The sequence below is a fragment of the Rousettus aegyptiacus genome, unplaced genomic scaffold, assembly GCF_014176215.1.
Source record: "Rousettus aegyptiacus isolate mRouAeg1 unplaced genomic scaffold, mRouAeg1.p scaffold_m13_p_4, whole genome shotgun sequence".
NCBI classification, from domain to species: Eukaryota; Metazoa; Chordata; class Mammalia; order Chiroptera; family Pteropodidae; genus Rousettus; species Rousettus aegyptiacus.
Window position 1 is genome coordinate 72,077,889 of NW_023416307.1, and position 27,982 is coordinate 72,105,870.

Genomic DNA, 27,982 nt, shown 5'->3' on the forward strand with positions numbered 1-27,982 from the left:
TTGGAAGTTTATATAAAAATGCCACTTAAGAGACTTTTATCTGACGAGTTTTTCCTTTTTCAGTCTCATGGACTTCGCTTTCCTTTATCTCATGTTGATGCACTGAAGCAGATTTGGAACAGTTCAGCTATTTCTGTCAAGGACCTGAGACTTACTACAGATGAGGAAAAGGAAAGCCTGGTGTTATCCCTTTGGACAGAATGTTTAATCCAGGTAGTCTAGTGCATTTACAGAATCAAGTGTCTACTACTTTATATACACATGTGACAAGAGAAGATTTATGTGCTAGGGAGCCCCAGCACATAGACTGGGTAGGAAGAATGGCAAATCAATGTCACAGCCATATTTTGGACAAGTTTATTTAATCCAGTGTGGTAGAAAAGGCACAACTACAATAAATTTAAATGTCAGTGTCATTACCTGGCTTTGTCTTTGGAAGAAACTGCTTTAAAGAGCCTCACTGGCTCTAGAAAAATTTTCAACAATTAACATGAAGAAAAAAATTAACTTTTTTTTTAATAAAGAAAATATACATACTTTTGTGTATACACCCCCCCCCCTTAAAATACTAAGTCTCATTAAATAATACTGCCACACTAATGAGAGGCACTCACATCTATGGACAAGAGAATTTTGCAGATGCTGCTTGAAAGATAAGAGCCTGAGATTGAAGGGAAAAAAAACCCTAATATTTACATGGAAAGACTCAAGTCTCTATAAAAACTCAAAATAGCTGGTCTTTGAGCTTAAAGTGCATATAGGTTGATATTTTTAAAAATACCCCTAGAGAACTTTATAAAAATAAACATTTTTCTTTCCAGCAAAAGTTGAGGGGAAGAGTTTCCTCAATGTGTTTAAAACCAATTCAGGAGGGAACAGTGCTTGTGAATTGCACAGTTAATGATTACCTGAAACTACCTGATTTTGCTTAAATGGAAGCTATTTAAAATAGTAAATAAATGAGTTTTCTGTCATTTCAGAGAGAAATCAACTCCACTTTAAAAGTGAAATGGTATATAGTCAAGGCTCAAATACTATGTGGTTTTAATCTGAACATTTGCAATTGCCCTTCAAGCAAAGAAAAGTTTGTCTAATATGCAGGTGGCAGAGTCTTTATAAGCACTTCTTGAGGGCAGATCAGGCAAAATCTAGGGTGAAGTCTCAGCACAGGGATAGCTTAAACACTGGTTAGAGTCCAGTCACCCAGAAGCGGGTCTCTGATAAGAGTGCAAGGATGGCCACAGGTTATTTGTGCTTTTTTACTTTGAAAGGCTGAGCAAAGAATAGCTACAGAAAATACTCCTGCACTTGAGCCTTCTCCTAATAAAGCTGAGGTCTCTTCCCGTAGTCAGTTACAAGTATGAATGCTCACAGTGCTTCAGTTAGAAAACTCTTAAAGAGGAAGGTTTATTAAATCTGTCTCCAAATGTTGCTAAAAGATTCATCTTTTTGCAAAAGTATGAGTTGACCTATAGAAATTCATTTCCCTGTGCGTTACACTCATATGTGCATCTACTAGTATATTAATAACTAATAGAGGAGGATAGCACCACCAGTGTCCTATATATAATGGCTATCAGGAATAGGATTCATATTTGGGACACAGGAGAGAAAGACTTCAGTAAACTTGCTCACCAAAACTGAAGGTCAGGCAGGAGTAGAATCTTTCCTAGAAGTCAAGACATATTTATGACAGGAACACTGAATAATTGGCAGGAATATTTTGAGCTTTTCCCATGGTTAACAGCAATAGTCTTGTCTTGGAACTTTTTGAAAAAAAATTGTTCATTCTCAGTGATCCAGGTGCATGAGGAAAATAGCTTCCTTTCCGTGGGACATGAGGTTCCTTCTTCCTTTGCTCTTCCTAAGGATCCTGTAGATTCTCTCACAATATCTCAATGTCCCATTTCTGTGTTTCCTCTCCCTCCAGGGGATGATTTACAATTACATGAGTCTTGTCATAATAATTTCCTCCTAAAATAGAAATTCCAAGACAAAAGATTTGGTAACACAGGTGCTTAAGTTTCCATAAGCTTTTGTTCGGCCCACTGTTTGGGTAGATTAGTATGTCATTTACAGAGTAGTCTGAAATGGGAAACTGAGTTTAAACAGGCTTAGCTGCTATTCACCTCACATCAGACCTTATGACTCAAACTGAACAACTAGATGATTGTATAGGCACTGTGCCCTAACAATGCAAGTCTTAAGAACAAAGTGCTCTGAGAGCTCTGGCTGAAGTCAGGTACTGTTTTTTCGTTTCTACACCAACAGTGGCTATGACTAACCCAATGAAAGCAAAAGCCCTGAATAATATTGGCCCTGACCTTGCTGCATTCAAAAACAAGGTTAAATACCTACCAGAAGTTTTAACTGAGGGCTTTGAAGGACTACAGCAATTAATGACAAAAAGATCTTTCTCAAAAACACTTTATGGGTTCATGTTAATTTAAAATTGTTCTCAAAGTTCATGTAGCAAATAATTTTACAACTGTACTAATGAACAAAAATCTTAGATTTTTTCCTAAGGCCTTTTCTGCTTGACCCCCATAGATAATTGTTTTATTAAATAGCGTAACTTTTTTCAAGCATAATTAAACATGACATAATATTTTTTTATACGTAAGGATTTCTTTTATCCAGAAGGAGAGGTTTCAAAATGGTATTTAGAAACACATTTTGGGTTTCATCACAGGCTCACCTGTAACATCAAGAACAAGTTGGTCACTGAGATAGGAGCTGATGGTTCCATTTCTGTTCAGTCTCCACTTCTGCCTGAATTGTCCATGTTCGGTCCATAGGGCTACTTTAGCTCCGGGCACGTCCCGGCCTCCAATTACATCGAGACATGTATCACTGGCCTACGAGGATTAAGAAATACATTGGTAGTACTGTGTTTGCTAAAATGAATTGGGTCCCTTTTCTTTGATGGGAACAAATCATAGAAATGAAATCATTATGCCTTATCTAAACAGAATACTGTACAGTATAATAATAATTTCAGTAAGCTTTTTTTTTTTTAAATAGTTGAGAGAAAATGGTACAGAAATAAACCTAAAATAGAGATACTTGTTTTTAAAAGACACATATCTGAAAACAGACATTCAGTAAGGTTTCTTGAATTGGAATTAAATGTTAAGTCCCTGTTAGCTTAAATGTGTTAGGTTGAACTTAGTATTCTTATAAAAACATTGGGTGATGTACTAGATATCCGACAATAATTTTGTTGAAGCAGGAGAAAAAAAGCAGGTGATCCACTGGTGAGACAGTAAAGCACAGCTGCAGTGTTTTCAAGCTGGTGTTCTAGTCTCCATAGTGTGAAACGTAACAGAGGTCACAGAAACTACATTTTATTTTCTAGGTTTTCTCCAATATAGCTTCCTTCTTCTACTGCTTCATTGTGTATTTTGAAAATTAGAAGTTTTCACCATGTTTAGAGTCACAAAAGACAGCTGATTTTATCTGGACCGGAAAGGAATTTCTCACCAAGAGAAAACATTGTCCAGTCTGGATCCAGTTTTTATCATTGGTTCTAAAAAATCATTTAGGCATATCCACAATATGTCATCATCTTAGTTTTTACTATAAAATAAAGTGGATTTTCTGGAATGAAAAATTCTCTAAAGTGTAGTTCACTTAAATGCTTTAGTAATACACACACCAATATTTATATAATCATGCAGTAAACTTTCTAGGCAAGTTGCATTACTTTCTCATGCCATTTGATTTCACAGGATTCTGGTTTACAAAAGAAAAAGCCAAAACCCAAAAAGTGGGGTCAAGTGTCAGGTTGGTTACCTTGGACTTGAAGAGTCCTCGACAGTAGTGCCAGATCTGGGTATTCTTTCCACTGTAGGGAGAAATGCACACAGAGGTTGCCCTCGTGTCAGCGACATTTCCAGTGACTGTAAGATATTCATTCTGGGCTCGGTTCTTTATTCTAATGTACACTGCAGGCTATGATAGGGAGAAACAAAGGAATTTAGAAGAAAAAATCTTTTTAATCTGGGTATCAGTCCGTCCAAAAGGGGAAACTTAGAGGGGAAGTGAGACCTGACATGGCAGAATTTATTTTTTTATCACTTTCCCTCTTATTCCCTTTAGAAAATATGTATAAATTTTCTATTGACAGATCCTTAGACCGCTGAACACAAAGCTTAGATTGTATAGTCTCTATTATACTTTTCTGAAAAAGGCCCTTTGGAAGAGTAAAGGGAACACTTTCACTAGAACTCCCATGTGGTACAGGGCAGTGAAGAATTAGGGACTTGATGAGTTTAATTCAGTAACTACTGTGCCCTAGCTATGCTTTGGGAGGCAGGAGAGTAGGAATAGGGCAAGGCACTACCAACAGCAACTTAGCAAAGACAGTACAGTAATGAGACTGTCTTGAGCTATGATTGCCAAATGACTGACGGGAGGTTGCTGAGGACCCCAGTAGCTGTGGTGGTGACTTACACTTTGTTGACCTTTATACTTCAAAAAATGACCTTCCATATTTATTCTTCGCTACTTTGGTATTCAAAGTTTGGGCAATAAAGGACTTCCCCACCGGACTTGAAATATATACAGGAAGTTTTAAAATATTAAAATCTAGGACCTGCCTCTAAATATTAATATTTATCGAAAGCTCAGTATATGTCAAACACTGTAAAAATGCTTCCTGGGCCACTGTATTACCTGTCAGAATAACCAGACCAACTCTTTAAGAACGTACAATTATGACTCGAATTTTATAAATAAGGTTATTTAACACATTTGGAGAAACAAGGTCTGTGTTCACCCAAACCCTCCCTCTTAACCAGGAAAAGCTCTAAGGTCTGTGCTGAATGCACTAGTTACTCTTAGACACAGGGAATGACAAACCAATTCCAAAGGTGCCAATGTGAATTAAGATAATGAAAGGACAACACTGATTCAAGCCCCACAGAAACTGTTCTTTCAGTCCTGTCATTTGGGACTCAAGTCCTAAGATAGTAAAATATAGGACACCTGAAACCCCCACCTTGGGTCAGGTGTCGACATCCCAATTAGAACCTTGTTTACCAACAAATGGTGTGTTATTTAATAAGGGAGTACTTCACTCAGAGAAACTTAAGTGCTAAGTAAATGCAACGAGGTATCATGGTAAGAACAACAATGACTATTCTATAATTTTTAAACATATCACCATGAGGCCAGCTGAACTTTGGTAAACTGCTGCCATGTTTAGGCTTCCTAATGAAATAAACAATGGACAAATTTTTATGGAGTTACTGAAAGCAGGCAAATGTTTTAAATGTTTCAAATTACAACTTCTGCATTCATAATGTAACAATAATGTACTTAAACTTCTGTAACTCGGCCTGGTCTCCCACGAGGCCTCAGTCTACAGTCATGCTACCCTGAACAAGCCCGATCCTGCCTGTCTGATCTTGGAAGCTAAGCAGGGTTGGGCCTGGTCAATACTTGGATGAGAGACCACCTAGGAAGACCAAGTTGCTGTAGGGTGTAAAAAATAAAAAAATAAAGAACTGTAAGCTGACAAGGTCCTTGGAATCTGTGAGGTCAACCAAGAGTTGTCTCGCCTAAAAAGATGTATATATATTAAAAAAATAAAAAATTATTGAGGCTTTAGTATATCTTTATTACAGTTTCCTTACCTTTTACATATTAGGAAACAGACGTGACCTTCGGAGGACAGAGTTCCAACGTTAGGAACAAACATCGGTTTTAATTAATTCAAGCAAGGTACGAATTACCCTTATTACACACTTGTAGTCTGAACTCCTCTGTAATTATACTTTAAAACACTGATATGCCTAAGTACCTTAGCGGCTTCCTAATTCCCAGCCTCAGAGAGAATTACATTTTATTTAAATGAATTTCTAGATAAGAATATGAACTAAAGCAGTACCAACAGACTTAACAAAAAGAAATTATGACCTATAATACTGTTTTAGAAACCTGGCCTTCCTTTGCTGGGTTTCAAAGCTGTGGTCTAAACAGACAACAGGGAAAACAATCCCTGTTAAAAAACTAATTTGTAATTAAATTTTTAACCAGAATAGGAATTGGGTAGTTCCTAAAGCATAATGCAAGAACAACACCACATATAATGTTAATTGTCAAAAAACTATGTGAAATTAGAGGCTCTTGTTCTAGCTATCTTTTATTCTCAGGACCCTGAACACTGGGCAGGGACATCCTTCCCCAGCAAGGAACCCCTTTCAAAAGTGAGAGGAATATTCTCTGGGTCCTACTTGGCTTCTGAAGTTTCTCACACAGGATTAAGCATTACTATATAGTTGGTAAAAGCTACACGGTAAAACCAAAATTGCTACTTCTACCTTGTTTTTTTCCCATGGCTTTTCAAATGGGATTCCCCATCATCCATGTGACAAGAGTGAGGAATAAGCAAGATATGAAGGTCATGAAATCCTGTACCACAGTCTGTCAGGAAAGCCCACTGTTTAGTATCCCTCAGAAGAGCATCTCTGATTCTCTCCAGGGACACTATGAATAGTAAACTTTCAAAATAAATGTTACCATAGTAATATGAGCCAGATGTGTCAGGCTCTTTACATACATGACCCTATTTAATCCTCACAATAATTCTGAGAGGTAAGCAAACACTTTTCACCAGTAATGATTCTGAGGTGCCAAGAAATGATGTGATTCACCCAAAGTCACACTGTTTACAAGTGGGAGAACTAGGATTTGAACCAACCGAACAGTAGTGGGAATGAGGGGAGAAGGAGAGAAAGAATGTGTGTGTGATAGAGGGAAAGGTGGGGAGGGAGGCAGCATGACCAATTAGGTTAACTTTTTATTGGCTGTCATCTACTTAACATTCACTATGTCAGATGAGAACATCAGAGCCTTAGTACTTATATCTCAACTACGCTACACTGAACTCAGTGCCTGGGATATATGGTGGCACTCTAAAATATTTAGTTGATCTTACTTTAGGGGAAAGCAGGGTGTGGTTGCTTAAGAACACAGATTTTAGAGCATAATAGATTTGGGTTCAAATTCTAGCTCTGGCAGTTGGATGGCTTTTGACAGTGTGCTTTACCTGTCTGAGCCTACTCTTCATCTAGAAAATGGAGTAACAACTCCTATCTTGAAGGACTACTCTTGGAATCAAGTGAGAAAAGGTTTCTAAAGGGATTAGAAGTACAAATGACATATCCACTGACCACTGCATTACCCCCCTGGCAGCCTAGCTTGGGTTTCCCACCCTCCGTGAAACCTCCCACCACCCCCACATGTTCATACTTCCCTTTTCTAAACTAGGCACATTGTCTGTGGCTTTTTGATGATTACAGTTTTTCATTTTATGTTAGTTTTGAGTTGGATGTTTTACCTGCCCCCTTACCCCCCGCCACGCCAAAAGTATGTTCCAGTAAGGCAGAAGTGATGTCTGTCCTATAGCTTTCATAATTCTTGGCATAATATCAGACATTCATCTATTTTTATTTTCATTCCTTCATTAAACGAATAGTCCTTGAGCTCCTACAATGTGCCGGACATTGTGACAGGCACTAGGAGTAGAGCAACAAGCAAAACATGCACAGCCTTGCCTTTACGGGGCTTGCAACAGAGTGAGAAAGTACCAACTCCAACCATGACTATAAGGTTATAAATAAACCACATGCAGTGTCTTGCAGAAAAAGAACCCAGTCTTTTAGGATCTAATTTAGATTGGGAGAGACTGTGAAAGGAGCATCCTTGAGGACCTGACATGTAAGCTAAATTTAAAGATGTATAAGAATTAGCCAGGCACAGAATGAGGAAAGAACCTTCTACAAAGAACCGCCTGTGTCAAGAGCCTGAGTGGGAAAGCACTCTGCACGTGTCTCAGCCACGTGAGTGAGGAAACCAGTGAGAGAGGAGCCTGCTGCAGCAGCAGGGAGCCACGTCCCATGGGCCATGCTGAAGGGTTTAGACTGCATCTTACGTGCAGTGGGACGCTTTTAAACAGAAGGCTGACAAGCAGTATGTGTGCAATAAATACGATTTTAACTAAAGTGCCAGGATCTGTCCTGAGCATTATGTAAGCAGGAGGGAAAAAATCTAAATACTTAGAAAGTAAAGCTAGCATCAGTCTCAAGGGTCCATTCTTGTTTCTCTTGCTTGCCACAGAGCTCATAACTTAATTTTCCATGGAAAGTGAACACGATCAAATATGACTCTAGGCTCAAAGCTAAAATCCAACATTGACCTTCAATACAATTTTATGAATTGTTTAAAATCTACGGTATTTCCCATCCTAATCCACTCCTCCTGCTACATAAATGGCAAACTAAATGATCATTATTTCACATGCTGTAATTTATGAAATTTGTACTAGAAAAATCAAGCTATTTTGGATCCTATGGTTCTTTTCTCCTTACCTGCTTCATAGGACGAAGGGAACCAATTGTTTTCCATCTACTGAATGCTGTCCAGGTTGGGATCTCATTAGGCTCAAGTAGGATTTGTCTGCCCAAGAAATTGGAACCTTCATAAGCTATCCACCTATATGGGAGCAGGAAAGAAAAAAAGTAGGGATACTCTAAACAATAGGCAATCCCTATATTATACCATATAGGGTTCATTCTTTAAAACATCTAGGTTTGTAGATTTTTTTTTTTAAGAAAAAAAGTATGTAATTCTATTTTTTAACAGAAAAAGCAGGGATGTCTAGGAGAAATCTCATTGGACTGGTGATAGATGACATGAATTCCAGTTAGGATTCTGGTTTCCTTTCGAAACAAGGTTCCCTCCAGCTCTAAAATTCTGTGTTTGTTTGATAATACTGAGTCATTTTTCTTACACTTAATATTCAAAGATAAGCTATAACCCCTCACTATTAGTGAAAAAAACAATAATATACTCTCCCACTTGAAGGCTTATATCATGTCCTTCAGGACCTCTCCAGGTGGCTCCAGTGACCCCTGCAGATACACCTTCCACAGCTTCTCCAAGGCCACCGAAGACTACTTAAAATTATCCACAGAAATTCTGTCTTACTCTTCCATCAAGACCCGGCTCCTTTGCAGATCCTCTCAGTACCCTGGGGGCCTTCAACTCAGGTCAAGTTAAAGTGTGTAAAAGTGTACAGGGCTTCAAGGTGTCTGGAGTCTCAATACGTGGAACACATCATGCCTGGTCCTTTATGGAATAACACTGGCTGCTTTTCCATCACCATGACAAGTTGAATAGTTGTGACAGAGATGACCCACAAACTGAAAAGGCCATGGCCCTTTATAGAAAAAGTTTGGCAAGCCCTGCTTTAGGTGGTTATCAAGCTGGATGCCTCAGAAACAGGGATTGCCAAGAGGATCTGAAACTCTGAGCAGGGCTCAGGGTCACCTTAAACAGTACTTTCAGAAAGTATGTGGAGGACGAGGTGGCCGCTTTGCTTGGCTCACACAAAGCACCGCGTTCCCCACAACTGAGATCAGGCTTGGCCAAATTATACGTGACTATGAAGAGGCTTATCTATCCATCTCTCCAGCTTTGCAGATTCTTTAAATAGGCAGAGAAGTTTCAATTATAAAACCTGAGCAAGATTTTAATAAAACCGTACCTCATTATATATTAATCTAAATGAATTGCACAGTTGAAAAGCTGTGTAGGACGGTGCACTAAAGCATGACTTTCATTACCATCACAGATCAGATATGGAATGATACGGGAATTAAACTAAACTTTTCACCATGTGTAGCTAGCTAGCTGTGAATTAAAATGGTATTCTATAAACCGTCTGTTGCCTAAAAAACCTTCAGATAGCCTTCACTAATCCTTACTCTATGTACCAATTCTCTTATAGAGAATCCAGAACAATGAGAGTAAGCAGATAATTTAAAGAAAACGAAGAAAGTCAAGGTAAAATGGCACCAATTTTCTACAAAAGTGTGAGATAAGATGGTGAATTTACAGAGATGAGTCAATAAATATTGGTTCCACTTAGGTACGTGAAATGTACCTAAGAAATGAAATGTATACGAATGCTGTTCAAGTCTTTGCAGGGAGATGAAATTCAGTTCAAACAGAGTTACGTGGTAAATAATATACTGGAATATAGCATAGGGATTGCTATACTCAGAGAATACAAAATTAGTTTAATAAACAACAAAGCATATGAAATGCTTTACAGGAAATTTAGACTGCTATACATGTGAATAATACAAAAACCATTTATTAAAATAGTTAATTTTCAAATCAATTTATATTCTTGGCTTTCTCTTTCATCATCCCCAGATAAACATGCAGTTGATTATCATACAATTTAAGAGTTGTAAGAAATAGAAGCAGTCCTCTTTAAATTAATCATCGAGAGTTGTGTGTGTTTTTAGTTGACTTTTGGTACCAGAACATGGTAGTGCAGGAGGTGACACAGGCTTACATGCCGCTCTTCAGAAATAGTCCAAGAGGCAGACTTTCTAGGAAGCAAATTGAACCTCAGCTTCACAGCCCCTCATCTGCAAGGTTTGCAAAGCCTCTTAACATTTTTGTTCTAAATAAAAATGTAAAGTTCATACCTAATTTAGGTATCCTTAGTTTATTCATTTCTTTTCTTAAAGTAGTCTCCCAGCTTATAAAAAGAAGTACAGGCTCCGCACAACCTGGATCCACCCTGACTGACTGACAACCTGAATGAACAGCAACACTGGTATAGGCAGGTGAGGTCGAACCAGAATACAGCATGAAAATGAGTACCCTGGAGCAAACAGCTCTAGAACAAACAAGATGTCACACCGAAGTACAGTAAAAACACTATCTATCTTACAAATAGTCACTGGTCTTAAGCAGACAATGGTCTCAACCAAAGCTGCTGACTTAACTAGGTTTTCCCTGAAAGTGGGCTCAACTGGTTATGGTCTTCTGGTCAACCTACTCTCAACACAAGCTCTGAACACATGGCAGCTGTCCTCTCCCAAACCAAAGGGCTCTTCCCCAGACCAGACCGCTGCATACTTCCAAATACAGACATGGTCCGCAGTCTTCTTATTTAAACAGAAACTACTATTATTACATTGAGAGATAAAAGGAGTAAGGGCACCATCAGACCGGGAAAAAAAAAAAAAGCAGCAATAGGGGAATAAAGAGCAACTTTGCAAAACTGTCCTCAAATAGTGACTCGACCAGGCCAGGCCTTCCTCCCATACTTACAGTCCACTTTTTACCCACACGGACTGAGTGTAGAAGTGTAGGTCCTTGTTTAGAACAGAGTTCACAGCCTCTTCCAGATGTAATTCTCTTCCCTCGCAATGTTCCAGAGCAAAAAGGCTGATGGAGGGTTCTTCAAAAATCTAACAGCACAAAAAAGAAAAAGCATCACCAAAAGAGGTGGCCACACATCAGTGACATCCCAGGCAGAATGTAGGTGGTACCCTGGATCCACTGTATTCTCAAATGCATAGTGTTTTCTATTCTACCCTCTAAAGATGTTATAGCCAAAACTGCACTGGTGGGATTAGGTTCTATTCATTTTTATTCAGTTTTTGGTAAATTTCAGGAAAACAATCTTAATCTCGTAATAAAAATGGGCACCTGGTTCCAATCACATATTAAGGGCTGGCTGTGCCGGTAACACAGACCACATTTTGATCCTGCTAATGCTTTTAAGCTGGCAACAGAATGGACAAAGAATGGAATGGCACCCTCGTTTCCCAGGAGGCCACAGGAGGAGTCACTGAGAATGCTGATTTTATGGCTCTAGGCTCTTAAAAACATTCCTAGGAGGGAAGAAAAAGACATTTTTACTTTTAACAACAATAAGCTAGAATGCGCAGAGACAGGGGTGATTTCTGCATTATGGGTGAGAAAAGGGAAATGGAAGGAGGACAGAACTGTGCTGACCTACAAAGATAGGTGGTGATGAGATGGGCCTGTGGAGATGATGGGACACACCGACTAGGAGAGGCGAGTCAGAAGAGAAAACATCATGTGCGAAGTAAAGGGGAAAGAAAGTAAGTATCAAGCACTGCAGAGATGTTGAGGAAGAGGGTGCCTGAGAGACAGTTGTTTGGGTTTGGCAATCGGGAGGCAGCTGGTAACCAATAAGACAACTGTTGGAGTGGCTTGTAGGAGATGACGAGTGGAACCTAGGTTTTAAGGGCAGAGGACAAGCTGTTAGAAGAGTTTGGCGAAGAGGAACGAAGTGGGTTAGTAGCCTATGGCATGCTGTGATCACGGTGGAAGGTGATAACACAAGAGAAAGAAGGGGAATGATGCAAGACAAGAGGGAAGGTTCTAGGAAGGAGTGAGAGGTCCAATCCATCAGTCCAGAATCTCTGACTAGAATCAGTCCATGAATAAAATCATAGAAAAAGAATGCTGAGAAATTTCCAGGTTTTTAAAATAGATAATTGTGTAATTCTGTCTTTACACTTCATTATGTGGCAAATGTTGCCTGCTGATCAGGCAAGGTCTGAAACACTGCCCAAGAGAACTTTCTGCGGTGATAGGAATCTTGTATACCTGCACTCCTCCATTTGTAGCCACTAGCCACATGTGGCCATCAAGCATTTGAAATGTGGTTTGTGAGACCAAGAAATTGAATTTGTTTTATTTAATTTTCATTTATTTAAAGTTAACCCCATGTGGCCAGTGCAAGGGATTAGGATACTGACAAAGAACGGAAGCACCACTGTGCACAGTGAAATGGCAAGCCGGGGAGGGGGGGGGGGGGGGAGGCTACCTGCCCAGGAGCACTGATTTTCCTTCAGTAAAGGCCATCAGCTGGGCCAGAAACACACACCCATCTCTAATTGCAGAGTTACTGAGTAACTGCAGGCAAGATTAGGTATCTCTTCTGCTATGTGCAAAATAACAAACTGGAAGCATCCCAATGGTTTATGGAATAAGGGTACTTCTAGGAGTCCAGAACAGCAGGTTAGAAATGCAGCCAGGCAATCACAGACTCTAAATTACCCACTGAAACTAGTGACTGAAAATGGACAATCATTCTCTATGGGTAAGCCACTGACTTTACTGTTGGACTTTTTCCAACATCTTCACCCCCGAGCTTTTAAAAAAAAGCATTTCGGCTTACCTCCTCACACTCTTTACTACTTGATGAGTTACTGATTTGTAAGGAAGGGCAGACAAGCAGGGGGCCTGGAAAGGGCTCAAAATCAACCATCAGCAACACTCACTCGCCCTAGTAGAGTTTGCTGTGTGTGGTAAGAGTGACAGACACCTATGTTAAAGGCATTTAATGCTGACATATGTAACTGTTTTAAATCCCAGTGGGGAAAAAATTAAAAGCTTATTATGAAAATGTAATTTAAATGCTAAGCATTATCCTGAGAAAAATAGTACTTGTACACATTTTCTTCTTCCTTTTGTAGAATGCCCACAAAGACATTTTAAAAAAGGCTGCCATTATCCCTCAAATTCCCTCGAATTCACTCCCAAATTCATAGATGATTTAGAAATTGGACAACTAGGAATTTACTTTAGGGAACACTATGAAAAATTTGATAGAGGGGATCACAAAAAAAAAAAAATGTTGAAAAATGATGATGCAAGGAGTGTGAGAAAGAACTGTAAAATATGAGATATTTTTATGTTTATATGAATCACTCAGGGCGCTCTAAGGGACCCACCATGTCAATGGGCACAGAACATAAACCAACAGCATTAATCAAGGAAAAAATATGACTAATGTAGACAAATACCCTGCCCGCCAATGTTAGCAACAGCAAGGAGATATCAGCTGCTCCCACCTTCCAAACTTTTCACTTGAGAAAATCTACTGTTTCTAAGCTTAAAGTCATTTCCTCCCCACAGAGGTCTGATATATATTTAACTTGTTTTTTATCTATTTAAATTGTTTTTGATTTGATATTCTTAATTGATAGATATACTTAAATTTATAAATGTACTCAACGTATAAATGTACTTAAAGGTTAGGTAGATTGAAGGTCCACATATAAATGCTAATGAGGGCAGGATGATGGGAGTGGTTAACAGGTAATCATTCAGAAACAGAGCGCACTGAATAACTATTTTTAAACCATACTTTTCTGACAGATTTTCAAACACAAAAGTAGGAACTGATATAAGCTATTAATAGTCTTCAAATCTGAAGATGCCAGAGTAATCTAAACTTTTCAAGGATAATAGAAATCACCAGAATTTAATTGCAATTTGAGCTCTACAAATCTCTTGGCCTCGGTCCATGTTAACTTAGAAGACAGCCAACATTTGGGGCCACAGGCTCTCCTTAGGTGTCAGCAGTAACAGGACATCCCTGCTGGGTCATGTCTAAGCTATGCAAAGACGATAAAGTTTCTAAAAGGAGTTTGTGGTTAAGAAAAAAAGACTTGAACAAATTGTGCGAATGAACTTTCAATAAGAAAAAAGAATTAAAACACTCATCACTACTCCTCATCCTATAAACTAAGCTAAAATATTTTAAATGACAATAATAGTAATGATTTAATGTACGTGTCACTTAATATGTGCTGAAAATTTAATAGAAGGCTCATACATCTCTAATTAGACTCTAATATGGGATCTAAATTTGGCCTATTTAAAACAAAATCATATAAATACCTTCAGCCTGTCAAGTCTTGATGGTGCACAACAAATGTTAACTACCGTCTATGAGCAATTATGATATTGAGTGCTTATCATGTGCTAAAGGCTTAACATGCAATGGCTCATTTAATTCTCATATTTAATTAGGAGAGAAAATTGAGGCTTAGAGTGGTCAGACACATGCCCAGGTCACTTGGCTAACAGCAAGTCTGTCAGATTTCCAAACCAAACTCTTCACCAATGAACTATAATCCTTCTCACAGGGCCTCTTTCATTTGGCTTAGAAAATCAGTTTCATTATAGATCTTTCTAATTGTTCTTCCCTTTTTTTCTCTTTTAAAAAAAGTTGTAATACATTTCAAAAAGAATAAATAATATATGGATGACCAGGTACCCAATACCCCAAATACATTTTAATTTTAGCCTAGCTGTATCAAGTTGTATAAATAAGTAAAACATAACAGGTATAGCTGAGTTTTAATTCCAACCCCCACCAGAGGTAACCACCATGCTGAAGCTGTGAATCTTTCCAGCTCATAGTTTTATACTTTGCTAATGGTTTACATCTTATTCTGAAATTTCACTGAAATCTTACTGTATACATTTACCATACTGTAACATCCTTTAGTAATACAGGTAGCTCACTCTCACCCGTAACAACTGTATTGCATATCTTTATATATGTGCTAGTCTCTTTCATCCATCAATCCTGTAACAAACATCCTCATTTTTCCTCCCCCCAACTTAACTGACACTCCTTCTACTAGCTGTATGAATAATCCCATTTCTCTGCTACTAAACTATACTTTGGTTTTGTCAGATTTACAAATATTTGTATCTAAAGTAAGGTAATGTTACTTAATTATTGTTTCACTTTGCATTAATCACTAGTGAGGTTTAACATCATGCTTTGAATGTCCTTAGCCATATTTTCTCTCTTCTATGAACTGCCTATTCCTATCCTCTGCCAATTTTGGAAATAGGTTTATTTTTTTCTCAACTGCTTTGAAAGAATCCATTTTATATTTTGTATACTAAACTCTGCAGGTTTTAAGGGCTGCAAATATATTTTCCTGGGCTGTGGCTTGCTGTGGTAGGCTGAATAATTAATAATCTCCCACTTCGATCCCTACCCCCTAAGAATGTCCACATCCTCATCTCTACACCCTGTAAATATGTTACTCGACACGGTCAAAGGGATGTTGCTGATTTGATTAAGAGTTAAGAATCTTCACATAGAGATATCAGTCTGGATTATCCTGACAGGCCTAATATAATCATAAGGGTCTACATAAGAGGGAGGCAGAAGGGTCAGAGATAGAAGATTAAGAGCAGAAGTTAGTGACGAACTTTGAAGAAGGAAGTAGGCCATGTGCCAAGGAATGCTGGGGACCTCTGGAAACTAGAAAAGGTCAGGAAACAGATTCTCCCCTAGCATCTTCCAGAAGGAATGTGGTGCTGCCAGCACCTCAATTTTACCTCAGGAAGACCTTTTTTTTTTTTTTTTTAGAGTTCTAAACACCAGAACTATAAGATAATTTGTTGTTAAACCATTAAGTTTGTGATCATTTATTTCAGCAGTAGTAGGAAATGCATACACTTGCCTTTTACCCTTCTCTTACTTATATGTTTTGTGATTAAAACCATCCTACTCCAGTATCATTAGAACAGTTTTCCCATATTTACTTCTAAGTTTTAAAGTTTGTTTTTCACATTTAGGTTGGCGATAATCCATCTGGAACTTATTTTTGTGTTTGGAGTAAAACAACATTCTAACTATCTTTTTCCATGTAAAGGGCCAATTGTCTCAACACCATTTAACAGTTCATAACAGCCCACTGTAATGCTATTTTTGTCACATTCCAAATTCCGTTATTTAAGTAGGTCAGTTTTTTCTATGCTGTCCTGGTTCCACTGCTTTGTGTCTCTTTGTACCAATGCTTAATATCTTAATTATTATTGCTCTACGATGAAATATATATTTGGTAGGACAAGCAATACTGCCCATTTTTCTTAAAAATATCTTGGCTATTTTGAACCCCTATTTCTTTCAAAATAATTTTACGATAAGCTTGTAATGTTTCACCACCCTACCCCATCCCACACCCTAAAAAAGGATGAAAGAGTGAAAGAGTCTATAAGCATCTGCCTCAAATTGTATTAGTTTGGGGAAGACTACAATATTGAGCCTTTTCATGTATAAAACTTTCTCTCTCTCCATATTTTATATTGATCTTCAAGAAAGTTTTTATAGTTTTCCCCATTCAGAACATACTTGCCTTGTGTTAGATTTACTCCAAAGACCCCATGGTTTGCTATTTTTCCTGTATTCTGCAACTTTAAAAAAACTCATAGTAACCCTAATAACTCATTTGCAGATACTCTTGAGAATTTTGTTTCCTCCTTTATACTTTTTGTTTGTTTGTTTTAATCTTATTCAAGTGGCTGGGACTCCAGAATATTATTGAATAGAAACGGTGATAGATCTATGTCTTCTGCCTTGATTGCAAGGGAAATGCTTCAGATGTCTGACAGGGAAGTTCATGTTTACTGTAGGCTTCTATTGGCCTTCACTTTTAAAATGTACACAAGAGTTATTACGATTAAATCTATGTGGGTTTGGCTGAAAACTTAAGAGTAACCAGACTCTTCCATACTTTATAAACTCATTGCTTCCTTTCATTCTGTGGCAGGATTTACAGTCTCCTTCCATTTATAGCTGTGCACCTTACTCAGTCTTCTTGCACAGAATGAATTGCCAATTCTTAATATACCTCTTAAGATCATTTATGTCATCACTATCATAAAATCATTTGAAGTTTTTCTACAGCCTCTTGTTACGTTTCTTTTGCTTTGCCTGATTGTAGCTGCCAGGATTGGATTATTACTTCAAAGGATGCCAATTTCCATGCCAAACCACCATGGAGACACTAAAGAAGCACTGCATGGACTGCTACCCCCATAGAAACATGATAAAAGCCGGTTACCCTAAACACCACTAGCCCCGTGCTTAAAACATTTTATTTAGGTTTCCCACTCATCTCCAGCTTCTAATGCTTTTGGGGACTGTCGTATGGTATAACCTTACTGAAAGCTAATACACTATCTTATTCCCTCAGGCCATGTGTGTACTAAAGGTTGGATACATTGTTTTTCATTTACAATTCAAAATATTCTCAGGATAGTTATTTCCAAAAGAGCTGGAGGCTGTCAAAGATTTGAAAATACTTGTTCTAACAGTTTATTTACATGAGTTAACTGAGTCCAAATAAATTGACTCGCCCAAGGTCACATTAGTGAGAAGCAAAACTATCAACTATGCTCCCAGATTTTTTCACTGTAAAATGACTACAAATTATGTATCCATGGGCCTGTGGAATGTAACATATCTGCACAAATAGAAATCAGCCTGGAGCAAACTGTCATTGCAAAACATACTGATCTCATATGAAGATAGAGTCTTAAGACTCCTCAATATTATACCACTTTAGCATTAAGTCACTAAGCACATCTGGGAATGCCAACTACCCTCAGAATTCTAGTTTTCATAAAAGGATGAGCTCACAGACATGTAAAGTCAACTCAACTGGACTGAAACATTTCCTAGAATGAATTGCGAATCACACTAGATTTTGGCATAGAGAGTGATATTAACAAATCTATAGGAAAAAAAAGTGTATCACTCCCTAAGAAAGAACGCAGCAGGGGGAGGAGATGCAGAAGGAATGGGAGCTGCAGGATAGAATGGGCCTAGCATTTTCCAGGGACAGACGGCACAGACTCTGGAGAAAATGAGCAACTGAATCCTGGGGGAGTGAGTGGGAGAAGTCTTTTTTGTGGGGAATGTCAGTTAATCTCAAGATACCTTATTTTATCCAAATCTATGCTCAATAAATACCCTTCTGATGACTAAATCAGTTTCCTGTGTTCTTCCAGAGGCAGAAAAAGACCCAGGACAGAATTCTCAAGTGTTCCTGTCACTAGTACAGGTGGTCACCAACCTTGTACATATTACTGAGCTGACCGTCTGGTTTACATATCAGTGTCCTAGATCTGATCAGCTCGGGGCTTCAAGGCTGGGGCCAGGGCAGGGTCTGGGGGATGGGGGACGTGGGGTGGGTGAAACATGGTTGGCTTCATCAAGTAAATGCTACCTGTTAAGGCCTCTTCAGGGACAATCTGGAGATCTTTGCTGGGATGCCCAACCTCACCTCACACTCTTTCCATTTCTACACCGAAACAACTGTCTAAACATGTCTTCGACAACACTTTTCAAAGACTTATTACCATGCAAAGGCATTAAAAAAGTTAAATGTGCTGTCCTTACATAAGCCAAATATACATGTTAATTAGTTCTTGGAGTGAAAAGGCTATCTAGTTCTCAAATGTTTCCCAAAGGGCACCTTCACCGATACTGCCTGGATTTCATGAGGCCCAAAAAGGGACATGCAATCACACAACTTACATAAAAACATTTCTAGTTTTACTAATTTTAATTATTCACTTTTGACTTTCTGGATGTAAAAGAATTGTAACTCTTCAAAGAAAAACAGTAATACTCATTAATTGTCACTATTTCTACAACACCTTCCTTAGAAATTTAGTTTATTAGCTCACTGAATTATTAGTCCTGTAAATCCTTTCAAGATGGAACGTCCATATTTAGAACTACATATTTTGCTTTTACAGTTAATACCACATAAGTATTTGCCTGCTAGCTTGACCACAAAAAATTCCAAAGAAAATTCCTTTCCCATAGTGTGGACTACCTTGGAATGCCCTTTATAGCCTCGTCAATACTTGGGAAGACTGACTGGACCACATTCTCTTTTTCTGCCAGTTTTCCTCCCATAGACAGGAAGCGTCAGGAGCCACTTAGGCTTTCCAAGTTGGTGTCTAAGGGTCCACTGGGGTAGACCAAAGATTCTATTCCTATTCTTGTTCCTCAGCCAAGGATCTATTCTTAGCTTGATACCAAGAATACTCTATCCAGGAATGCCTTGTGAAATAAGACTACACTACTTTGGGTTGTGATCAAAGATCCTGAGTATGGCCATCATTCTCGAAGCTGGCTGTGGCTGACAGGTATGAGTCACTTTGACCACAATGTAGTGCTTCAAACCACCTTGGTGTAAATCTCAACTTTAACCAAACCCTCCTAGGAGTCATAACTAGATATCTTGAAAATATCCCAAACCCCTGCTGCCTGCTCTGCACAGACCTATTCAATAGGCGCCGAGAACTGACGCCCCAGAGGAGTGATTCTGTTTTCCTCATGTTTAAAATTCTGAGGAAATATGACAGAAAGGAAAAACCACTTACTCTATAAATGTGGCCTCCAAGGTGACCCAGACAATTCTGCACATGACATGCAGAAAAGCCCTAGTCCCCCTGCTCCTCCACCCAAACAAGGTTTGAAATCAATACCAGTGGTGGTCCGGGCCTTAAAGTAACATTGTAAACCTGTGTAGCAACTGCTATTAGATTTATCTAATAATAAAACAATCAGATTACTTTTATTAAGCAGCTATAACAATTATATCCATGATAGGATAGCTAACACTAATGAGGTGCTCACCATGTGTTGGGCATTTTCAAGCATCATTTTCTGTAACATCCCAGTGCCCTTATAAAGTGCCATTTTCTAGATGAGGAAACAAAGAACTTTGCCAGTATCATCCAAACTGATTAAGGTATCAAAATGGGATTTAAGTCTAGGCCTATATTACTCTAGTTCCTAAGTTTATTAGCATTCCCGCTTTAAACAAAAACAAAAAGGAAAATATCAATGTCACATTTTGGTTAGATTTCATGAGTGAATCTCCATTTTACAATCCATAAGTAAATTATCCAGATTTTTACATTTGCCCATATTTGTTTTCCTCCAACTTCACATTCTTGTTTAATTCCTAGGTAATTAAACTGAAAAAGAAAAAAGCCTTATGCATTCAGCAAAGTACTTACATAGTCAATGGGCTTGAGGGATTTGACTTTAGATGTTGGACAGCCACAGGAAGTGAGGTCAGCATATAGGCCTTCTTCTAACACACACTGGTTATTAGAAATGTCTTCTTGGTAATAGAGGAGCCAGCTAAAAAGATAAGAAGTGAGACATTCAGCCAAGCTGCATCAGCTGACTGTGCAGGCTCATCGTCATGCTATGGGAACTAGGGCTGGAGTATAACATGAGTCATGGTGCTGGACCAGCAGTGAATAGCGGCCACCCGTTAAAACAAACCAAAAACCAAAACCAAAACAAAACAAAACAAAAAAACCAGCTATCACTATCATGTTTTGACTGATTATCATGTGCCAGACATAGGCTAAGTACTTTACATATGTTATTTCACTGAAGCCTCAAAAATTCTATGAAATAAAAATATATCCTTATTTTTATAGGCAATACAATGAAGGCTTAGAAAGGTAAGATGATTTTCCCAAGGTCTCAACTATTAAATGATAGAGCTGAAATATGAAATAAGATGACACTTACTTTAAGCTAAAGACATTAGCTTCATTCAGTGCCTTCAAGTACAAAACTGTGGGATCAAATTATAGTGATCATTAAGTTCTTGAACAGATTAGAAGTTTTATTTAGGGGGGATGGGAATAAAAATTTGTATTTTTTAAAATAATGAGTTTTCCTCAGTCTGAGTTAAAAGCTAGAGTCCTAAAAGCACATAAAGTATATAAAACCTGTCACCTACTGGAGATTTTAAAAAAGAAATAAGCCCTTCATAGTCTTCGATACTGAATTATTTTCCATATGGCACTCATCAAAAGCTTGGTTAAGACATACCCTTTTGAAAAGAAGGAGCCCAAGGAAGAAATGAATTGGCTGTTAACGTCTTCATTTTTGGTGTATTTAAGGTCTGGACCTGTATTTGAAGATTACCAGAACTGTACTCTAGCGAGACCAAGTTAACTTTGGAAAACTATAGAAATGCTCTGTGACATTGTAATTTACAGTCATGTCTTCTATGTAATAAGCATTTTATGGCCAACAATTATCAAAGGCTTTCAATATGTCAGGCATGGACTTAAGCCCTCCATGTGTATTGTTAATTTAATCCTTTGAGGTAGGTACTATTATTATCCCTCCTTTACAGATGAGGTAACTAAGGTTCACTGAGATGATTCAATATGTTTAAGGTTACGTGACCAGGAAGTGATAGAACTGGGCTCAAATCCAGATCTTTCAAGCATTGTAGGTACTGAAGCAATTGCCATGGTTCTTCTATTCTTTTATTAAACTGTAGTTTAACAAATTACACATAAATATAAGTACATATAAAATGATGCATATTATAAATATAAAATATATTTTAAATTATATTTCATATATAAAATTTATATACAAATAAAATGTATATTTCCCATATGAAGTGACACATGTGACTAATTTTTCCTAGACTTCAGTGTTAGAAAAAAAACATTTCCTCCAGAAAAATGTTAGTGCTTCCTTTTATCAGAAAATAAAAACATATCTATCAAAATATTTTCTTTGATCTTAATGGAGAAGAAACTCAGAGCCAAATACTAGTAATGAAATTATTTCAGGTCTTTGGTATATCTGTCTCTCTTGTTAAAGAGTTGAGGATAATCTAACTTATGGTGTCCAATTTTATGTGTTTTAATATTGTAAAAATTCTCATATCCTTTTTGGAAGTAAGTATAAAATCAGTAACACACACTGATAGGTTCAAGTACGAAGACCTATAGATTATCTGAGAGGGGAAAGACTGTTTGAATTAGCATTCATCAAGAAGGTTAGCAAAGGGAATGAGGACAGTCTGAAGCTTCAAGATATATTCTGATAAGAAGTAGGCAGGGGTCATGAACTCACATAATTGCAGGAGACCAGGCAGGAAATGTGAGTAGTATACCAGCTTTAAACAAACAAAAAAAAGGGAACATATCCTCTTGATACATTTGGAGTACGTAAACAATCTACTCAAGCTAATCAATGCCAAAGGCAAACGCTTTGCCAGAGTTTTCAAATCTTCTAACTTTCAAAGAGAAGGTAGAAAATAGGTTCTTCTGAAAAATATCCTAAACTTAAGTATTGATAAAGTTTTTTTTTTAAAAAAAAAAAAAAAACAATGTGTAGGCCAAAAAAAAATAACATCTGTTGGCTAGATGTACCTGAAACCTACAACCTCTAATGTAGAGCAGGGTTAGTGAACCATTGCCCATGGGCCAAAATCACCCCCACTGCCTATCTTGCAAGCTAACATCGATTTTTGCATGTTTAAATGGTTTTAAAAAATTAAAAGGCAATTTCATATATGTGAATATTATATATAATTCAGATTTTTAATGTCCCTAAATAGCTTCATTGGACAGAGCCATACCCATCCATTTATGTACCGTCTATGACTGCTTTTGACTACAGTGGTGGTGCTGAGTGGCTGGCACAGAGCCTGTATGGCCCGCAAAGGTGAAAATATTTACTACCTGGTTCTTTATAGAAAAAGTGTGCTGACACCCACTATTCTAGGGGGAAAATAAATGGCTGAGTAAATGCTGGAAGGAGACGGTGGGTGAACAGTATAAGCATGGCCAGAGAGTAGATAGAGAAAATGAGACTAGCAGATGGTAAATTCTGAAGAGTTTGAACAGCTATGAGAGAATGACTGTGAGATTGAAAGGAGGGTAGTAAAAATATTAAACTGGATTTTTGGACAAATAAGCAGGCTATGATTGGTTTGTGGTAAACAATGGATATAAAACAATGCTGGAGCAGGGTTAGTTAGGAGACTGAAGTTCCTCAGATGGAAACTAGGAGATCCTAGTCTCTAGTGGTTCAAGAGAGAAAGGAAAAGTGATTACTTCAAGGAATCTTAAAGAACAAATAGAGACTTTGATGAGTTATTAGGTAGGTATTTCATACACAGAGATGCCACTGAACTTCAAATAGTTAAAATGGTATATTTTGTTATGTATATTTTACTACAATAAAAAGTCAATACAGAATTTATATATTAGCCTTAATCATATATAGTTCATATACATGTACAAAAGATCCAGTATGTTGCTGCAGTTGGAAGAACACAGGCTTTAATAAAAAATGACTGAAGCAATCCCGGGTCTGACATTTACTGTGTGATCTTGGGGAAACCCTAACTCTGAATCAGGGATCTTCATCTGTGCAATGGGCATGATAAACACTTTAAACAAAAAGTTTTGTTTTAATTTAGTAAGAATGTCTTATTTGAACAAAACCACTAATTTTTAGCATTCTGCTATGCTATATAATTAACATACAATATAAACGTTCCAAATATTTAGAAAACAATGTAGCAGTAAAAAATAAATCACCAAAATGCTCCCAAAGTTGGCTATCAGCATTTTGTTGCTATTATACAATGACTCATGATATGAGTCGGGCAAAGTTAACATGGGATAATTAACAGTTAACCAATGATTAAAAAATTGTTTTTATTTCACTGTGAATGCAAAAAAATAAAACAGATAAAATCTTTGTGATTTTATAAGAAATTTAGTTATTAAGCAACAGTAGGAAATACTCAATAAGCCTACTTACCAACCCCGAACAACTTTAAAAGAACACGGAGTGAATGAAGTCAAATCAGAAATTTCTTTTGTAAAATCTACACATTCACCTTGGAACCCTGGTTTACTGAATGCTTTGAGCTACAAAAACAACACAACAAACAGAAACAAATTGACATCATGACAAAAGCAAAAGAAAACCTTAAGTTTCGTGTCCTAAAAAATTCAGAAAAATATTAAAGATTCATATTTTATCTATTATCAATGAATCCATGTTAAGGATGACATTTTCCTTAAACTCACATTTTTTTCCCCTTAACCTGTTTTCAGAAATATCATCATCTATTTACCATTTTCATCTATCTCTTGCACCAGATTCTGGGCAGAGAAGCCTATAAAATAATTCTACCTATAAAAGTAAATCGGAATCCCTCTTCTACTAAAACGCGGTCCTTGTCCATTGTATCAAACAATTACTATGCCCTGTGGTGAGACTACAGGTATAAAACAAGCAGCAATTTAGTACTAAAAACAAAGCAAGTCTGGATTAATGTGAGAGGTGGTATGTTCCTTCTCTCTCCAAGTCTTTCTGATCTACAGTTAATAAAAGGGAGGAGGAGAAAAGCATGAGCACACGCCCATAAGTGAGCATCAGAGTGCCTGTGAGAGCACAGGAACAGATGGTGGAGGAGATAATAAAGATGGGATTAGTAGAAGATTTATAATAAAGAAAGACATCTATGTCATGCCTTTCAGCTTACAGGCTTCAGTTTGCTGGTAAGAACACCTTAAATGGACAGCTTACACTTACATACAACTACATTTCTACTCAGTCCTTTTTGTCAAGAAAAATCCATGAAATCTCAACTATAATTCCTCTTCAGACCTCTAGAGATACAGTAATCTGCAATTCTAGTGACCTTGTATCTATAATAGGTAAGAAAAAATTAATGAGCCCTATAAATATTTCATAATACACCGAGACCTTGAAATAACATGGCCCGCAGGCTCACCCTGCACTGACAGGCCTGCACTGTAGTTAATGCATCATAACGTCACCATTTCTTCTGCTCATGCTGTCAGAGAATAAGGCTTCTCTGAGCAGCTGATGTTTGACTCCTTCTTCTTCCCAAGGGCCCTTTAACAGGATGATGGTCTCTGAGTAATGAGGAATTATTTCTTGACTATCTCATTCTGCTCTGACCTTGCTTAGCTTGATATCAAAGATCAGCCAAAACCAGGGAGGTGAGAGAATCAATTCTCCCTGACCAACTGTGCCTTGCAAATACAGCCAGGCTGTATTTGGAGCATTAAAACACCAAGGGACTCCCTGACCTAAGGCGGCATGACCCAGCAAGTTTCTATCTCTGTCCTTCTGATGGAGACAGAAGACAGCGGCAAAGAGGAAGTCCACAAAGAGACAGGACTCTGGAACAGCTCCCTGTATAAGAACAATTCTATATGTCCAGGGAAACTGCCCCTAAATTCCTTGAAAAGAGTATATATTTTTGTTAGTGGTTTTGTAGGCTATGTTTTGTAACTTAAAAGTTTATAATACATGAGTCTAAATGTGACACACATTTAACTTCCAAAACTGTAGAAGAATTTCTCCTACATGCAAATATTATCTTAATTCACAATGAGAATCTGAAAAACCACATGAGAATAGAGATCACACCACTCTCATTCACTACTTGTATTCCCAGTTTGTTGAGGAATATTGTTGAGCTTACAATTTGTACTTCAATATTTCGCCATGAAGCCATGAAATATCAAATCCTAGACAAATGACAATGTAAGTTAAGCGTATTTCAAATCACATATATAGTAGCCATCTCTACTTCTGTCTTCATGCCCAGAAGCATTAATTAAAATACACACAAACACTACGAAATCTGCCATAAATTATTTTTTTTGATTTGAGTTAAAATATTCTCTATCCACACTATAAAACTGGGCTTAAGGCTGATCTAAGTATATATTATTTTCACTCCCCACATAAGATACGGTTCATCCAAAATTTGACCAACCCCAGAAAAGTTAACACCTCATTCTGACTACCTTACAAATAGAACAGAACAATTCTCATAATAATATCCTGAGGACAGTACATACAGACACTAACCCTGCACTTAATTATAATAATTAAACTGTGGTTTCCACTCTTGGTAAAATTAAGTGACAGTGATTTACTAAAATTAAGTCCTGTGAAAAGCTAGCTGGATAACTACTTTGGTTTCCTTTCTAGATTAATGTAGAATGTACAAAATCACTCACACAGGTTGTTTAGAACACAGGCAAGGAGTCACGTGAACAAAAGATGAGCTTTTTTTCCCCAATTAAAATCACAAAAAAGAGAAGTGACACTGACGACACGGAAATACAAAAGATTATAGGAAAATACTATGAACAAAATTATGTGCCAACAAATTGGACAATCTGGAACAAATACATTCCTAGAAACACAAAATCTTCCAAGACTGAGTCAACAAGAAACAGAAAATCTGAACAGATCAATAACTACTAATGAGATCAGACCAGTAATCTACAAACAAAAGTCTTGGACCGATGGCTTCATAGGTGAAATTTACCAAACATTCAAAGAAGAATTAACACCTGTCCTTCTCAAACTATTGCAAAATATTCAAAAGGAGGGGAGACTCCCAAGCTCATTTAAGAGGCCGCTATTACTCTGATTGCAAACCAGACAAAGAGAATTACAGGCCAATATCCCTGATGAATATAAATGCAAAAATTCTTAACAAAATAGTAGTAAACAGAATTTAGCAACACATTCAAAGGTTCATAACACCATGATCAAGTGGGATTTCTTCCCGAGGATGCAAGGTTGGTTCAATATCCACAAATCAATTAACATGATACACCACATAAACAAAACGAAGGCTAAAAATCATATTGTTAGTAGATGCAGAAAAGTATCTTACAAAATATAGCATCCATTTATGATAAAAACTCTCAGCAAAGTGGGAATAGATGGAACATACCTCAACATAATAAAGGTCATAAATGACAAACCCATAGCTAACATCATACTCAATGGGGAAAAGCTGAGGAACAAGACAAGGTTGCCCATTTTCACCACTTTTATTTAACATAGTTTTGGAAGTCTTTGTCTCATCAATCAGACAAGAAATAAAAGGCATCTGAATTGGAAAGAAAGAAGTATAACTGTCGTCATTTGCAGATGACATGATACTATACATAGAAAACCCTAAAGATTCCACCAAAAAAACTGTTGACACTGATAAATGAATTTGGTAAAATAGTAGCATATAAAATTAATATTTAGAAATCAGTTACATTTTAATATACCAATAACAGAATATCAGAAAGATAAATTAAGAAAGCGATCCTTTAATAATTGCATTAAAAAAATACCTACGAATAAATTTAACCAAGGAGATAGAAGACTTGTACTTGGTAAATTACAAGTCACTGAAGAAAGAAAATGAAGATACAAATAAATGGAAACACATACCATGCTCATGTATAAGAATAATTAACATGGTTAAAATGGCTATACTACCTGAAGCAATCTATAGATTCAACGCAATCCCTATCAAAACACCAATGGCATTTTTCATAGAACTAGAATACTCCTAAAATTTCTATGGAGCCACAAATGACCCTAAATAGCCATAGCAGTCTTGGGAAAGAACAAAGCTGGAGGTATCATGCTACCTGATATCAAACTATACTACAAGCCTGTAGTAATCAAAGTAGCATAGTAATGACACAAAAACACATGAATCAATGGAACATAAGAGAGAGCCCAGAAATAAATCCACAACTATATGGGCATTTAATCCAAGACAAAGGAGGCAAGACTATACAATTGGGTAACGACTGTCTCTTCCATAAATGGTACTGGGAAAACTGGACAGATATCTGCAAACAAAAAAAAAAAGAAAAAAAGAAACTAGACTGC

General features: G+C 37.3%; 2 protein-coding genes across 10 annotated transcripts in view; one reads left to right on the top strand and one right to left on the bottom strand.

The window, feature by feature from the left end:
• RIOX2 (ribosomal oxygenase 2) overlaps window positions 1-3,613 on the top strand; it is a 29,121-nt gene extending 25,508 nt beyond the window's left edge. For 5 of the 9 annotated variants that reach the window (XM_036220059.1, XM_016156489.2, XM_036220062.1 and 2 more), the window contains exons 10-11: window positions 64-213; window positions 3,359-3,613. In XM_036220059.1, coding sequence (XP_036075952.1) covers window positions 64-213; window positions 3,359-3,415 — 207 coding nt within the window. In that variant the 3' untranslated portion in view covers window positions 3,416-3,613. Of the gene's footprint in view, window positions 1-63; window positions 417-3,358 lie in introns of those variants that run through there. The other 4 variants (XM_036220063.1, XM_016156495.2, XM_016156496.2 and 1 more) reach the window with 1 other exon arrangement.
• The window catches only part of CRYBG3 (crystallin beta-gamma domain containing 3), a 92,466-nt gene continuing 64,825 nt past the window's right edge, over window positions 342-27,982 (bottom strand). The window contains exons 16-22 of the mRNA XM_016156487.2: window positions 24,065-24,174; window positions 20,482-20,608; window positions 11,140-11,279; window positions 8,376-8,499; window positions 3,796-3,954; window positions 2,699-2,858; window positions 342-1,974 (exon numbers count right to left, since the gene is read on the bottom strand). Of these exons, the coding sequence (XP_016011973.2) occupies window positions 1,886-1,974; window positions 2,699-2,858; window positions 3,796-3,954; window positions 8,376-8,499; window positions 11,140-11,279; window positions 20,482-20,608; window positions 24,065-24,174 (909 nt within the window). The 3' untranslated portion in view covers window positions 342-1,885. The remainder of the gene's footprint in view (window positions 1,975-2,698; window positions 2,859-3,795; window positions 3,955-8,375; window positions 8,500-11,139; window positions 11,280-20,481; window positions 20,609-24,064; window positions 24,175-27,982) is intronic.